Below are 15557 nucleotides of genomic sequence, written 5' to 3'. Positions count from 1 at the left end.
GGACAGAATCAGGCACCGTTTCACAGCCTGCTCAGTGAAGTGGGTCCTACCTCTGCGGTCACACTGTTGAAAAGTTTTGATTACAGCTTCTGGTGTACTGGTGGAGGTTTAAAGACAACACTAGGGTTCTTCTTTTTTTTTTTTTCCCCCTCAGTTTGATCACAGAACTTTTTGGCTTCCCTAGCTCCCACTTCTGGCCCCAGCAGGAATGTGCTGTGCCCCTGCTCTGCACCCGTGTTGGCTTTCAAAGACTTGTTAGACATAGTTCAGACATTACAAACCCTGCTCCTGCTGGAAGTCAGAGGAGATTTCTCCCAAATCTGGGCCAGGATAGGCTACCTTGAGTACAGAGAAGATTCTTGAGGGGTTGGAACCAGATGGTCTTTAAGGTCCCTTCCACCCCAGCCTGTTCTGGGATCCTTTCCTTATGTGTCCAGGTCCCAGTTACAGAAAGCCCCATGAGAGCTCAGCTCTCCTGGAAGCAGCTGCAAACCAAAGATGCTCTTAAAATAGCAACTTAATTTCAAGATTTAAAACTCTGAACTGTCTTTAGGTTGTGGGAGTCCTTGGAATTGCTTTAGTGACCCTTTAGTAAGGACAGGATTCTGCAGCCTGGATAAACCTCAGGGAAGGAGCTGGTGTTTGTAGGGATTTGTTGGCTGCTGTGCTGGTTGGTTTGGGGGGAGAGGGTGGAAGAGCAAGGAGGGGTTGTTGTTGCTGTTGTGATAGTAATGAGAAGAGCTTGAGCAAATTTTCTGTTTTGCTTTGACTTTTTTCTTTCTTGCTTGATCTTGAACTTCTGAAACTGTCGTGTGTGTGTGTCCTGTTCAATACTGAATTCCTATCTCTCACACTTTCAGGTGGGCATTCTAGAAACAACAGTGGAAGCTCTGAGTCCAGTCTTCCCAACATAGCCAGGTCTTTACTGCTGGTGGATCAGCTGATAGACCTGTAGCAGTGGCACAGTAGCAGCCGCAGTTTCTGTCCCGTACCCAACCCTCCGTCCCGTTGCCAGAAGAGTTTCCTCCCGTTGTGCTTCTTTGGGGCTTTGCTCTTTTTTTTTTTTCTTAATTAAAAGAAAAATCTGCCAACAGGAGACAGTCACCCACCTTTCTCGTGTCTTCCCATGGCCTGGGAAGGATTCTGTCTCAGTTCTCCAGGCAGCCTGTCCTCCCTAAAGCTCTGAACGCCTGCTCTGGTTCCTCTGCTCCTCCCCGTAGCCCGTGTGCAGGGAGCACCGTGGGGAGCAGGGAACAGCAGCTGCTCTGGGCCCCTGCCTGCAAGAGCCTCCCCTGCCCAGAGCAGGGGGGCACGGTGTGGGTCAACCTCTGCTTTGTGCTTTGGGATCTGGGCTTGTCCCTGTTTTCCCTGGATGGGCAGGAGGAAGGGGCCGGGGGACAGTGGTGGGGACGTCCCTCACCTGCAGGATCCAGGTCAGGAGAGCTCATGGCTCTGAATTGGCTTCAGAGGAGGAGGAAGCCCCGAGTTCCTCTGAAACAGCCCAGCCCATACTCTGGTGATGGTGCAGATGAAGAGTTTTCCAGCTGCCCCCAGCCCATGGTTTGCTGTTTAACAATCCTGCTCGGGAATGAACTGCACTTCCTGGGGGAGGGAAAACCAGGAAAAAGGAAAAAAAGAGAAAAGAAAAAAAGGAAAAAACCAGATTGTTAAAGCTGCAGACATGACCTTAGGTGAAACGTAACGAGGTTTTGAACCAAATCCATGTGAGTATGGTTGTGACTGGCATTTTGTTGACCTTTTTTTGGGTGAAAAGGGCACTGTGGCAGCAGCAGATGTATTTTCTGTGATTTCTGTGTTTGACTGGAAAGAAAAAAATCCCCCCGACCTGCTGTAAATTGTGTATGAAACAAATTGTCCTGCGGTCGTTCTGTCCGTTTTCAGTCCCGGTTTTGGTCCAGCCTCTGGTCTCTGGTCTGGGTTCCCCTTTCTCCCGTGACTGCTGTGGTGCACCCGGGTCAGTGTGGACCCCTTGTTTCAGTAGCAGAGGTTCCTGTGGGCCCTTCTCCCCGGTCTCTGAACACGCACGCACTCGGTTCGGGTGGTTTGAAACCAGTGCTGCTACAGCTCGATGGGGTTTCCCTTTTCTTTTCCCTCCACATGCTTAGTTGGTCAACTTTGCTGGATACGCTCACCTCGTTTTCCTTGGCTTATCCCGAAGTGCGGAATTTCTATCTTGTATTTGAGAGCTCTCTCTGCCCAGAAGGACTGTCCCTCCCTCTGTAGTGGACTCTCCCAGCTTCCTGCTCTCCCCGTGTCTGTGTTTGTAGCTGTATTAGTAACAGTGCAGTTCCCACGTGCGAAAGTTCGAGCGACTGAATGTCTGTGCTGACCTCGCTGAGAAGGGAAGAGACCCAAGTTTGTGACTCCTCCTTTTCCTCCCTCCATCCCCCCAACACTCCGTTTAACCAGTTCTGTACATAGATCTCCCATCGGTTGTGTCTCTACATTACTCTTCTTTTAAAACCTACACTTAATAATAAAAGTATTGCTTAAGTGTGTTGTATCATTACATGTGTATACTGCACTTTCCAAGAGAAGCTTTACATGAGAACTATGGAAATGACCTTAGTAAAATTGTGGATAGAACTTTATTATTTTTTTGTTTTATATTCCTAAAGCACAGGCAAGCTGGACTGGAAAACATGAAGACGCTATAGATAGAAAGTTATTGTATAGTCAGATACTGAGATTATATGAAAAGAGAATGGATTTTAAAAAGTAACCATCTACTGTATATTAGAAACAAAGATTTCTGTGAATTAAAGTACTTTTAAAGAATGTTTAAGATTTTAAATCTAATGGCGCTTGTTCAAGGGTTCTGGAAAAAAATGACAAATGCACTGGGTTGTTAATAATGCTATTAAATAAGCAGATGTGAATGTTTATTTTATTGCTTTTTCAAGTAGCTGTTCGTGGGTGTGGGTGGAAGTATGATATTTTAGAGATGTCTGTTCTTAGACCTCCTTCATCAGCAAATCCTCGCCACGTGTTTGCAGAGCGAATGGGAGATGAGAGATGAGATGAGATGAGTGGAGATTGGGGATTCATTTTAAACTCCAGAAACTGTGACTGTCCTACAGGCACTGGCTGGTGTTGGTGCTGCTCAGAGCTGGGGAGTTTGAGTGGAAGCTGCTGCTGGGGGGGGACAGACTGAACCTCCCTCGTGTCCCTGTGGGACGTGCCTGGTACCTGGTGCTGCCCAGGTGGTGTCAGTGAGGCTGTTGGAGCTTGGCTGGAGCCTTGTTTGAAGCTGAGGGAGATGTTTCTGTCCCCTTTGAAGGGCTGGGGGGTCAGGAGGTGTTAGGTAACATGGCACAAACCTACAGTCAGTGAAATCCCAGCAGTGTTCTCCTCTCTGCCCGGTGCTGTTCCTGAGTGTTGGGATGACAGAGGGCTCTGGGGCTTGCAGTGGTGGCATTGACTGTTCTGGAAGGGGAACTACAGGAAACGCCATCGGGTGCCCCATGTGCTGCAGCTGCAGCAGCTGAAGTGGGGGCATGTGGAAGTTCAGCCCAACTTCTCTAGTTCAGGAGCTCCCCTGGGAATCAGTGGGAGCTGGGACAGGGGCAGTGAGTGATGAGGGAGCTGATGCTCAGCTGGGTCGTGGCAGTCGGGCGAGGTGGGTGCCCTGTCTCTGTGCTGAGGTGTGTGGGCACTGCACACTCAGCTGCTGCCCTCCAGCAGGAAACACAGACCTGGGGGGGAATTAAAAAAGGGTTTCTTGTATTTATTTGTTGCTCCTGTGCAGTCCCTGTCTGTGCTGGGAGGAGCCCTGGTCCAGGCTCCGGATCCTGCTGTTCCCAGGAGGAAGGGTGGGCTGCTCCAGGGACATCCCTGCTGTGGGACTCCTGCCTGGCACAGGAGGGACCTTCACCCCATGGGACTCCCCTTGTGTTTTCCTTAGCGGGTCAGTGGCTGTACCTTAAAGAGGACTCGTGTCCATAACTCCTGGTTTGGGCACAGCCCAGTGAGGGGGGAGCACAAGGATGCTCTTGGTGTCCAGGGTGTTAGTTTGGGAACTGCTGGAATGTGGGGTTTGGGCTTGGTGTAGCTCCTGCCTGGTCTCACTGTCATGGTGCAGGTGGCTGTACATGAGTGCCCAAACTAGGGCATTAAATTCCTTCTCTTGTGGAGCTGCAGGCCCTGGCTCTGCCTCCAGGTCTCCTCCTGTGCAGTGGCTTTGGGCAGAAACACAGAGTTCTGTCTGCACTGGGCAGTGACACAGGGGACACTGACCTCTGGTGCCCTGCTGTGGCACCTCCTGTGGAACTGCTGCCTGGGGGTGGTTCTGTATTGCCTTTAAGGAGCTTGCTTCTAGGAATTGGGATGCAAGAAAAGACTCCACTGTGCAAGAACAAAGGAAGGAGAAGCTTTTTGACCCTTTTTAAGTGCCAAACTACTAATCCTGCACACTGGTAATTCTGCTGATCTTTAGCCACAGTTACTGCTGAGACCTTCCTGACTTGGGCTTGAAATCAGGAGAGTTTTCTGTCTCCTCTGACTTTGTTTTGGACTCTGCTCCAGAAGTGAGGTCCTCATCACTGTGGCGACTGCTCTGCCTTAGGGACTAAATATTTTCTAATTTTGCTCTTGGTTATTTCAGTACTCTCCCACTTCAAGGCACTGTTTTCCTTGGAAGCTGGGGAAAGTCCAGGTGTCAGGGCTGTAACCTGGGGTAAATGGCCTTTTCTTCAGGTTGCTGTCTGGATACACAAAGGGTGTATTTCTGGAGTACTGAGTGATAAGTGGTTTTATTTTTATGGTTCTCCCTGTGGAAAGAGAGCTTGAGTATAGTTTGGAATTTTCTTTAGTACCTATATCTGACCCTGGAATAAAATATTATACCAGTGTTGTACAGGGGCAGGGAGAAACCTCATCTGTAAGCTCCAGCTTCTGTAAAGATTTGCTGCTGTAAAGCTTGTGGCTGTTTGCAGTGTGCAGTCCTTAAACCTGAGCACTAAGGAAAACCTGAGGGATGCTTCCCCTTGGAGGAACACCCAGACCTCAGGAGTCTGCAGGAAGAGGGGACAGCCAAGGAGCTCCCAGTGAAGGAGCCTGGCTCAGGGTAGGCACGTGTTGGGAAATGCTGCCTCTGCCAAAGGGACATCTCTGCATGAGGGGTTGTGGTGCTTTGTGTGTTGGCCCAAGAGATCCAGGCCTGGTTCTTTTCAGGCCCCTTGTACAGCGTGAACAGGGCCCAGTCCCCATGGAGGAGGGACCAAAAGGCACTGCCTTAGTCTGATGAGATTTAGACTTGGGTTCACTCTTGCTGTCAGCAGGTCGTGCAGTGACCCCTTCTGTCCTGCCCTGTAACAGAACAACAGTGTCTGTTTTGGCCATCCAGGCCTTTCCGTGGGGAGCTGTCCCTGGAGCACCTCAGCCCCCCTGGTCTCTGATCTCAGCCCCGCTGGAGCATCTGGAATTCCCTGTTGTCCTGAGAGTCAGGGACAGGAGCCTCTGGAATGATGGTCTGCAAGACCCATAGTTGTGGCTGCTTATGGGAAGCACTGGCCTGGTCTTGTTATCTCTGCCCTGCCCTTCCCACGGCAGGGTTGGGTTTGATGGTGATCTCAGTGCCAGCATTAGCTCAGAGCCTTTTTTACCAGATGGCATCAGCAGCTGTGAGAGGTGTCTGAGCCACACACACAGTTTGCTGAGGTAAAACACTGGTGTGATGTCTTCCTTGTTGTAGGGATGCTGCTATAGCTCCCTCTGGGACCATTCCTTTGCTTTCTGCCAAAGGAAAAGCTGAGGGAACCAAGGAATGTGGGAAGGAAGCTGCTGAGATGGGTTACAGTGGGAGGGGTCTGGAAGTGCCAGGTCTCCCTTGTTCAGGATCAGAGACACAGACCCTGGCAGTGCAGTTGGTGCTCCGGTCCTGCCAGTGAATTCCCAAACTCTCTGGTAACACTTGACCATCTCTGTGCCCATTGTTGTTGTGTTCAAATTACCAGGGCCCTTCCCTTGTGGTACTGCCCAGCAGCTCTGACTGAAATGGCTCCTGCTGAGCCATCACTTAGGTTTTATCTCCCAGAGTAACTTACAGCTCCTGCACTGGCCTTGGCAAGGGAGAAAACAGCCTCTGGGCATTCAGTGCCCTTCTCTCTTAGGATGGGCAGAGAGAGCATTGGAAAAAGCCATTTTCCTGAACTAGAGTGTTCTGCCTCTCGTCCGGTGCCTCCCGTTCAGAGCCGTGCTGCTCCTGCCCTGAGCAGAGCTGAGATCCTGCCCCCTCTGACTCTGTCCTGGCTTACGTGGGCACAGGCACCTGCTGACACACGTAACCAGGCAGGGAACACCGACCCAACGGGGTGTTTGTGCTGTTCTTGTGCAGAGGGGGCCTTGCTTTGCACTGGCATCATGTTCTCTATGGTAAATGCCTTTTTCCCTTGGTTCCTTAATCTGTAGTTCATGGGGAATTCGGAGGCATTTGTGAGATGTGGCAGCTGCTCTTGCTCTGCCTCAGCCTGTGTGCCCAGAATGTGCCAGTAACACCTGGGCAGTGTGTACCCACCTCCAGGGCCGTGTGTTCCTGTGATCCAAGGGTGGCATCTCAGGGGAAACCAGTGCGACAACGGAGGCTTCAGGAAAGACAGAGGGTGTTTTTGTAGAGCAACTGGTCAAATGTTCACATATCTGCACTGTCTTTATTTAGCAGTGTCATGTATCCAAGTGAAGAGTTTCCCAATAAATACCAGTTTTGATGCCTAATGAACGCCTGCTGTGTCTTTAATTGTGAGAGGTGCTGGAGAAGGGGATAACCTGTGTGTGTCCATGGCTCATGGAGCAGTGCCCTGAGGGCTGTGATGGGTGTGCAAACATGACTGACTGACCTGGGCAGAGCTTTCCCTGGGTGAGGAGGCTGCTCTGGCACAGCAGGGTGTGTGGGTTAGTGCCCTGCTGTCCGTGGGCACCAACCAGCCTCCTCACCCTCCTCGTTCTTCCTGCAATTCCTACTGCTTAGTTTTCATGTGATTTTTTCCTGTCCTCTTGCTAACATGAGTCCAATGACACACTCCCAACCTGCCAGTAGTTCTGTGAAGGTAAGAGATCTTCTGTTCTGTCTGTGTGAGTCGTGAGGCAAAACCAACCCTGGAGAAGAGCAGGGCAGCCTCTCCCTGCACTGTCTTGTTATCAAATCCAGAAACAAGCCAGGTCATTGTAGTCAAGATCCTTGATTTAAAGTCAGGGTATGGATGTTTAAAAATGGTTTCTCTGGCAGTAGTTTAAAATGATGCTGCTGCAGTTACAAGGATTCACTAAAAGCTGTAGGCTGACCTTCAGTCTTTGAAAGGGCCATGTTATTTTAGCAGATTGAGGGGCATTCCTGTGTATTTTCCAAGCCTGAGTGTAATTCCACGTATCCGTGGGCTGGCTCACAGGAACAGAGGCTGTGCCAAGCGGTGGCTGTGCTCAGAGGGCAGCCAGCAGGGCAGCAGGCAGTGACAGAACTTGTCTGTCTGCTGGAGCTTCACTCTGGGCAGCAGCGTTGGGACGTGAACCCTCTGCCGTGGTGTCGTCGTGGCGGTGGGAGGGAGAGGAGACCTGTGGGGTGGTGCTGAGAGTGCTGCGTGTGCCCCTGCGTGTGTCAGACATCCTCCACCTCTGAGCAGTGGTGCCTGTGTGTCCCCAGGCTGGGTTAGTTGTGTGTCAGCTCGTGTGTCGTAAACACCTTCCTGGCATTTTTAGTTCCATTGGTTTCCCTCCCTCTCCCACCCATTTTCCATGCGTGGTGGTGGTTTCCATCTGAACAGTGTGATGTTCTTGTGTCATAAGTACCTCTCATGCTGACTGATGACCAAGGGCGTGGAGCTGGTTGAGTAACACTCTTCTCTTGTGTTTGTAGGTCTGCAGAGGGATGCAGGCGTGTTCCCAGCTGTAGCTCTTGAGCTCTGTAAAGCAGATTCTGGCAGTGACGGACTCGCTTTGTACAAGGGTCAGTCCAAGATGCTGGAGGTGAAAGTGCAGCACAACTCGGAGTCGGAATATTTAGCCAGAGATGGTCCTTCAAGCAACAGCTCCTTCTACAGCAGTGAAGGAGAGGGGACAGACCATGAGGGAGATATTCTGGATTGCAGCGGGTCCAGGCCTTTACTGATGGATTCGGAAGAGGAAGAGGAGACGTGCAAGCTGTGCCCAGGGTTCCTGCAGCCTGTGCCCAGGGAGAGGCACGAGGCCTCCAAGGGAGATCCCCACTCCCAGTCCAGAGCAGGGGAGATGCTGTTCCCAGCCTTCCAGTCGCACGCCGGGGAGGCTTTTAACGAACCGGATGTTTTTGCCACGGCTCCTTTCCGAAGCTCCAGGAAAGTGCCGGATGAGGGGGATGTCTTTACCAAAGCTCCTTTTCTCTCCAAGGGCAACGTGGCTCTGCGACATCCAGAAGAAGCAGATGTGTTTCTGAGAGCCCCTTTCACTAAGAAGAAAAGCATGGAAGAGTTGACTTCCCATAAGGAGCCGTTCCCAGCACCTGTTTTCCTCAGCCAAGGGGGCGATGGCCGAGCTCTCCCGCTCTTCCCCAGCCTGGATTCGGCGGCGCACGGGGCCTCGGCGAGGTCTCAGTATCCTCCTGCCGGGTTCCCTCAGCCAGGCAGCCTCCATCCCTGCTCCGGGAGAGCTGTGGAGGCCCAGGAGAGCTCCCCTGCCAAAGGAGGGCTGCCGGAGCAGGGGGACGTGGCTGGGGAGAGGAGCCAGGGCCCCGCGCTGCCCCCGGACGCCGCGCTGGGCGCCGCGGGGAACCAGCCTTTCCGTCCGCAGTCCCTGTCCAAGTATTCCCGGCACTACAGCCCCGAGGACGGGCCAGGCCTCGAGGCCAAGCCCATAGCTGCTTACAAAGTGGTGTCTCAGACCAACAGGCAGGCCATAGCGGGCTCTGTCTCTGTGGTCCCGCCGTCCTCCAGGACTACGGAGCTGCCCGGCGCGGATCCCTTCTCCTCGGCGCCCTTCCCTTCCAAAGCGGGGAAGCAGAAGCCTTAACGTGCTGGGGGCTGGGGCTGTGCTTCCTGCGGGACACCTCGCACAGCACCTCGGGCCTCTGCGTCGACACGAACGACATAGCAATATATATGTATAAAATAATTATTATTTTTGGTCAGAACTCTCTTTGCAGTGATAGGTAGTGGAACCGCTCTAAGTTATGTTAGTCCCAATGCCTGGCTCTCAGGATCCTCAGAGCCTTTCTCACCTTCCTCCTCTCACTGTCTTCCCCCCATTTATTTTTTTAGATGCTTTTCCAAACTAGTAGTATTCCATATTTTCTGGTCCTGGCTAGAGAAATGCATTATAAGATGAATTAAAAGGTTTATTAATTACAGAGCAAGTCAAGCAGGACTTGCTAATGCTCTGGAAAGGACGTGATTTCACAGGTTAAAGGCTTATTGTGACTTCTTTGCCGTCAGTGCTATTCCTGCTGCTCAGCAGCGGTGTGGCCGTGGCAGCTGTGGCTCTGGGTCAGTGTTGGGGGTGATGTGCCCACCCAGGCAGACCCTGCAGTGCTCTCTGGGGCCAGGCTGTGCAGGGTGGTGGGAGCAGAGCCGTGGCTCTGCTCTCCCTGGGGTGGGACACGTGGCAGTGCTGCCCGGGCTGGGGCCACACCAGTCAGGGAAGGACTCACAGTGCCTTCAGTCTTGGGAACTCCAGTGAGGCAATCAGGCTGTTCCTGCTGCTGGAAAATTGAATTATTGTGCAAACAATCAGGCAAAGCTTTCACTTTTACACATGTATTTCCTGTCTGGTCTATGCCAAAGTGTAGGACCCAGAAATCTGCTCTTGGTGAAGGAGAGATGTGTATTTACAGTATTAAAAATAGACCTTTGGGGGAAATTTATGATGCAAACAGCTCCATAGCTGTGCTGATGTACCTCACGTGGTGTGACTTGGCCCTGTTAGATGGGTTTGTACTGGCAGAGCTCGACTCAGAGTAAATTCTGCCTTTTGTTTTCTTGTTGATTAAGGATGAACTTAAACAAAATCCATTCGCTCTCCTTCCGAAGTATTATGTTTTCTATGCCAGTCCCAAAGAGAAGGACAAGTACTTACTGTGTGAGCAGCCAGAGTGTTCAGAGGCAGAATCCCCTGGGCAGGCACTGGGCAGGCCCAGAGCAGACTGTGCTCCCTGCTCTGCTCACTAGTGGAGGACAGAGAGGAGAGTGGAACCTCCCATGTTTATTTTGCAAAATGCCTGGTTGCAGAAGTTGCCCTGGATCTGCTGTTTCTGGCCTGCAGAGGTGCTTGTGAGAGTGGACCTGGTTATCAGGGCTCTGTGGGATCCCAGTCCAAGCTCCCAGTCCAAGCTGGAGCCTTGTGCTGAGGGTAAAGGACACACTTTGTGTTTGGGGGTCTCCCACGAGTGGGTTTGTGGTCTTTGGACATTTGCAGGGGAATTGTTGGAGCCGTGGGTTGGTCTCTGAGGTCAGGACTGGCTGTGTGCAGAGCAGGTTCCTCCCTGTCCACTTGCTGATGTGTTTGTACTCAGAGAGCAAGTCCTGTGAGTAGTGTTCCTGAGTAGTGGCCCTTGGAGAGAGGGAAGGATCAGCTGTAGCTCCTCCTGACTCACTGGAGTCACACCCTGGGGAGCTGCTGCAGCTGAAAATAGACTTTGGTGTAGTTTGGAGAGAAAAAACCCTGAGACCACTTCCAGCACATGGCTCTGTCCGAGGTCCAAATAATAAGTGTTATAGGAACACAGGGGGCACAGAAAAGATGTGTGTGAAGGCTGAAAAAAAGAGGACATTGCACAGTCTGGGGCAGACTCGCTGCTCACCTTTCATCCCAGCCACACAGCGGGAGGATGGAGGGGTGGATGGACAGGTGGATGGAAAATCCCTGAGTGCTGGGAGGGGACTGCAAAGCATCTGCAAGTGGGAATCACCGACTGCTCAGTGTTCCCTTTCCCCTCCCTGAATTTGAATCTCCTCCAAAATATCTCCAGTTGCAAGAGATGAGCCAGGTGTTCTGCTGGACACGGGGGTTGCCTGGAAGGGAGAGGGAAATGCTTGGGCTGAGGTCTGAGAGCCCTGGGCTGGGCAGGGAGAATACTGGAAAGCAGGGAGGCCACGTTGGCTTGCACAAGTTCCTGGTGAACAGGTCAGCTGGAGCTTGTGGAGCTGGGAACCTTCTGCCCTGCTCTGCTGCACTCACAGCTAATAAATATTGGTGCATAGTGGTGGTTTAGGGGCTTTCTGTCCTCCATCACCACCTCTTGAAAATAGAAGTACTGTAAAAGAAGTTTCTGGGTTTCCCTTGAGATGTTTATTCAGCAAAGCTGAGGCTGTTTATTATGTTTTGTTTTTTAGTTTTCTGTTTAAATATACACCCAAAAGGTGGTTGGTTTTGTTTTTTGTTTTAAATCTCTGTATCCCCAAGTTGGTTGTTGCTGGATAGGGTCAGTGAGAGGCCCTGAGAGCGACTGTGACAGCAAACTGTGAATTCAAGGAGGGGGAGTGTGAGGGCCCAGATTTGTCCCAACACCAACCTGTGTTGCAGCCACACTGAGCCAGGAGGCTGCACTTGGCCTCGAGCTCTTAAATTCACTCAGAAGCTGCTGGAAGGGAGGCCAGGCCTTGGCAGTGTGGGATGAACCTGCGGAACAGGGACATGCTTTGCTGAACCCCAGGTGGGTTCAGGGTGTTCCCTCTGCTCACTGCATTCAGGTTCTTCCTGCCCTTCATTTTTACTTGAAAAATTGCTTTTGGATAATTCTGTGAAGTTTCTGGTCTTGCCACGTCCAGGTGCCACGGAGCTGGTGCTGGAGGAGTATTAGCCTGTCCCCTCTGTGCTCAAAGGGAAGGTACACTGGGGTGTCTGGGCTCATTTCCAGCCCTGTTAGGTTGGGTCAGGCTGAGTTTCCAGCTGGCATTTTGGCAGCTTTTTTGTCCTTCAAGCACTTTACACAAATTGCAGGCTGACTGTGCCCTAGAGCTCACAATCCTGCCAGACACATCCAGTGCTTAAATGGTTTTAAATCTCTTCTGAGGGTGGAGGCAGCTCGTTTGTATCTCTGCATGTGGCTCATAAAGTAATGGGACTTCTGGTTATGGTCATAAGACTCAATTTCAGGGCCTGTTACTCTGATATCCTTCTCATTTCCAGCCTGTGTTCCTCCTAATCCTGCACTGCCACTGCTGCAGCCTCAGTGTGATGAGTTATAAATGGAAATTTCATTTCTCTAGTCTCTGAAGCTTGCTGTTGTAATGTTAAAACAGGGAAGAATGATGCTAATTATTTGCCACACAACCAGTGATCCTAATGAAGTAAGACTAGTACAGCCTCAATGCAGTGTTTTGAAATCAGTTTTCTGAAGAGGAGCACTGGTTTCATGTCTTTAGTAAAGCTGTAGTAAATTCTGTTCACTGCCCTGAGCCCTCGTGCACGTCGGAGGGTTTCACAGGGATCCTTTGGACAATCTGGGATTCCTGCTGGGAGAGGGAGTGGTTCTTGGTTCTCACTCCCTGAATGCACTTCAAGTCTCTTTTCAAAGTGATTAATCAGAGTTTCTGTGTGAATAGAGCAAGCAGTTGGCTTGGCTCTGTGCTCACTGCCGTGACGTTGGTGCAGCGCCGTGGGGGGACCCGGACCTGTGTCCTGCCCGGCTCTGCAGGATTTCGGGGGCTTTCCCCGTGTCTCCTCTCCCTCCAGCCAGCTCGGCATCGTCACACCTGGTGTTAAGTTTACAGTTCAGCCTCCTGAAGCCAGCACACACTCAGCCTGGGGTGCACACCCTGCCTGGAGCACAGAGGTGATGCTGAGCTCGACCCCTGTGAGCATCGTGACATCCCGGATCCTCCGGGGCAGCAGCAGACTGGGCGGGATCTGCTCAGCTGCTGAACTGTCAGTCACTCCAAAGTGGTAATCGGTTACTTTAACTCAGCTTCCACCAAAGACTCTTCTGTTGGGGAGTTGAATTTTTGTTGGGTTTTTGTTTGTTTGTTTGTTTTCCTCGTGGTGTTAAATCAAGGCCTTTCAGCACACCGACAGACTCCAAAGCATTTTTACAGTAGTGTCCTGACAGTGAAGTCTTGGTCCAGTTGGGAAACACATTCCTGAAGCCTGATCACAGCTGCATTAGTGTTTCTAAAAATAAGCCACGGCCTGTAGTTTCCATTGTAGGTGGGTAAATACCCTCACACACACCTAGAAATGCTCCCTGTGAAGCTGGAGGGATAATGTTGATCCAGTGTTCCCGATCCCTCCCAGGGATGGGGCGGGAGGGCAGGGGGCTCACTCGGGTGTAGGGTGCAGTGGGTAGAGCACCCTCACCCAGTCCAGGAGTGAAGGAAGCTCCCTTGTTCCCACGTGGAGCGGGAAGGGGAACTGGGAGTGTCTGTGGGCCCCTGCCTGTGACACAAACCTGACTCGTGTCCCACGAGCAGAGTTTCCCCTCTGTGTGGTCCCTGAGCAGCCGTGGAGCCACCTCAGCCTGGCACATCAGTGGGGCCAAGTTTTGCACTCCAGGTGGGATCATCTGTTTCTGGTAATCATGAAGAAATGTTTGACTTGTAAACTTCTGTACATTTTATTAAAACACTATCTGATGACACTACATTGTCTCCTCTGTGCATTCCTTATCCCCTCCCCTTGCAAAATATTTTTGCTGGATACAGAGAATCTGGGTTTTAATGAGTTTTTTCTACCAAGATGCTGAACTGGGTCTGGCCCTGCTGTTTTATCTGGCAGCTGTAAAGTCAAACTGATCTTGTTGCTTTAAGCAGTGGATATTCCAGTTTATATCCAGTTTTTATATCCAGAGAGAGTCCTTCCCATCCAGGACAGAGCTGCAGCTGCAAACAGCACAGAGCAACTGAGCTCTCCCTGCAAAGCTGCTGCTCCTCAGTGGGTTTAATGCTGGTGCATCTGGACATCCAGGGCTTGGGAGATGTTGAGTCTCTGAGTGCTGGTGATGTGTGGTTTTTCTAGATCATTCAGCTGCCAAGACCTACAAGGGGCTTTGGTAGTGCTTTGCAGAGTGGACTTTGCTTAATTTAATTTCCATCTTGGTAAACGTGTCCATTGGGAAAGACTTTGTGCTGCCTTCTGCCCTGCTGCAGCTGCTGCTGGTAATACCCAGGTAACAGCAGAGCCTGGGAAGGCTGAAAACAAAGCCTTTTCATTCTCAGAGCTGCCATATTTTCTTTTTTTAATTTTCTCCCCTCTTGAACATGCATCCATGGACACACATTAATGGCATTCTCCATTAACGTTGTCTGTAATTTAGTGTTCCCCTGGAAAAGCCACATTTGAGGTTGATTTGTTGAACGTTCGTTTTGGGTAGCCTGTAATGCTCAGGAAAGAAAATAAATCCAAGTAGCTGTGAAATTTGCACCCCAGAGATTTAAAACCCTGCAAAGCCTGGAGCTGCTGCTGCAGGAGAAGAGGGGCACAGTGAACCCATCCCAGAGAGCACCTGGGAGGGGAACGCTCCACGGCCACATCCGAGCCAAGCTGGGCATGGGGGGAAGAATGACAGGATCCAGGAAAAGGTTTTGGCAAAGCCCAGGAAAACGTGTGTTCTTTGAGTGCAGCTCCTGCCAAGGTACAGCAGATCCAGTGAGGAATGACTGAAACAGGCTGAGGTTTTGTTCAGGGAACTTTGTGGGGGTTTCAGGCTGTTGTAGTTGTACGAGAAGCAGCAGCGATCATCGGACTGATGGAAGTGACTTTCTGGTCCAAAATGGGCAGGACTATAGTCAGACCAACAGGGGGGATGTGCAGCCATGGCCCAGACATGACCTGGGAGCTCTTAATTTGCTGACATTGTGGAGGTGTCTCCTTCCTCCCCGGGAAGACTCTTCTTTCTTCTTGCTCAAGGGCCCAGAGCATTGGCCCCTGCACCAAGAGCTTCCACTTCAAATACATTTGGATCAAAATAAAAGCATTACCTCTTAACTCCCTCTGCAGCCACCCTGTCTGGAATGTTACTGGGGTAAATTTGCAATTTTTGATGGCTTGTGAGAACTGGAGGGGAGTGGAGGGAGGAAAGAAAGGCTTTTTGTGTGTTACCAGGCTCGGAGGTGAAATGGGGGCTGGAGGGGCTGTTTCTGAGCACTGTTGGTAACTGTGCTGCTCCTTCAGGGCCGGGACAAGGACGTGGGGCCTCATCCCCCTGGAACGTGCTGCAGGGCTGAGAAAAAAGTAAATATTAATGAAATAATTGTTACCCTTGGGGGTGGTTCTTTGGGGTTTTTTTTGGGGGGGGGAGGGTTTCCGTATTTTTATTTATATGTCTATATTTCTGTATTTATATTTCTAGCAAACAGGCTGACTGTGGACAGGACACAACTGTAGGCTGAACACGAGCCTGGGTGTGCCCAGGGGGCAGGAGGTCAATGGCCCCTGGGCTGTCCCAGCCATGGGGTGTCACAGCCCCAGGGCAGGACCCGTCCCTGTGCTGGCACTGCCAGGGCTGTGTCCAGGGCTGGGCCCTCAACAAGAGAGACACTGAGGGGCTGGAGTGTGTCCAGGGAAGGGAATGGAGCTGGGAAGGGGCTGGAGCAGCAGGAGCATCTGGGGGGACTCAGCCTGGAGAAAAGGAGGCTCAGGGG

General features: G+C 51.4%; 1 protein-coding gene across 1 annotated transcript in view; it reads left to right on the top strand.

Annotated features, from left to right (window-relative positions):
• Positions 1 to 13558, top strand: part of AAK1 (AP2 associated kinase 1) — a 77011-nt gene extending 63453 nt beyond the window's left edge. Inside the window, exon 20 of the mRNA XM_029963909.1 lies at positions 7868 to 13558. Within this exon, the coding sequence (XP_029819769.1) occupies positions 7868 to 8994 (1127 nt within the window). The 3' untranslated portion in view covers positions 8995 to 13558. The remainder of the gene's footprint in view (positions 1 to 7867) is intronic.
• Positions 13559 to 15557: the final 1999 nt, after the last annotated feature.

This window comes from Manacus vitellinus, unplaced genomic scaffold (genome assembly GCF_001715985.3).
Source record: "Manacus vitellinus isolate BGI_N305 unplaced genomic scaffold, ASM171598v3 scaffold_105_pilon, whole genome shotgun sequence".
NCBI lineage: Eukaryota > Metazoa > Chordata > Aves > Passeriformes > Pipridae > Manacus > Manacus vitellinus.
The sequence above is the reverse complement of the archived record's forward strand: the minus strand, read 5'-3'. Positions and strand labels throughout refer to the sequence as shown.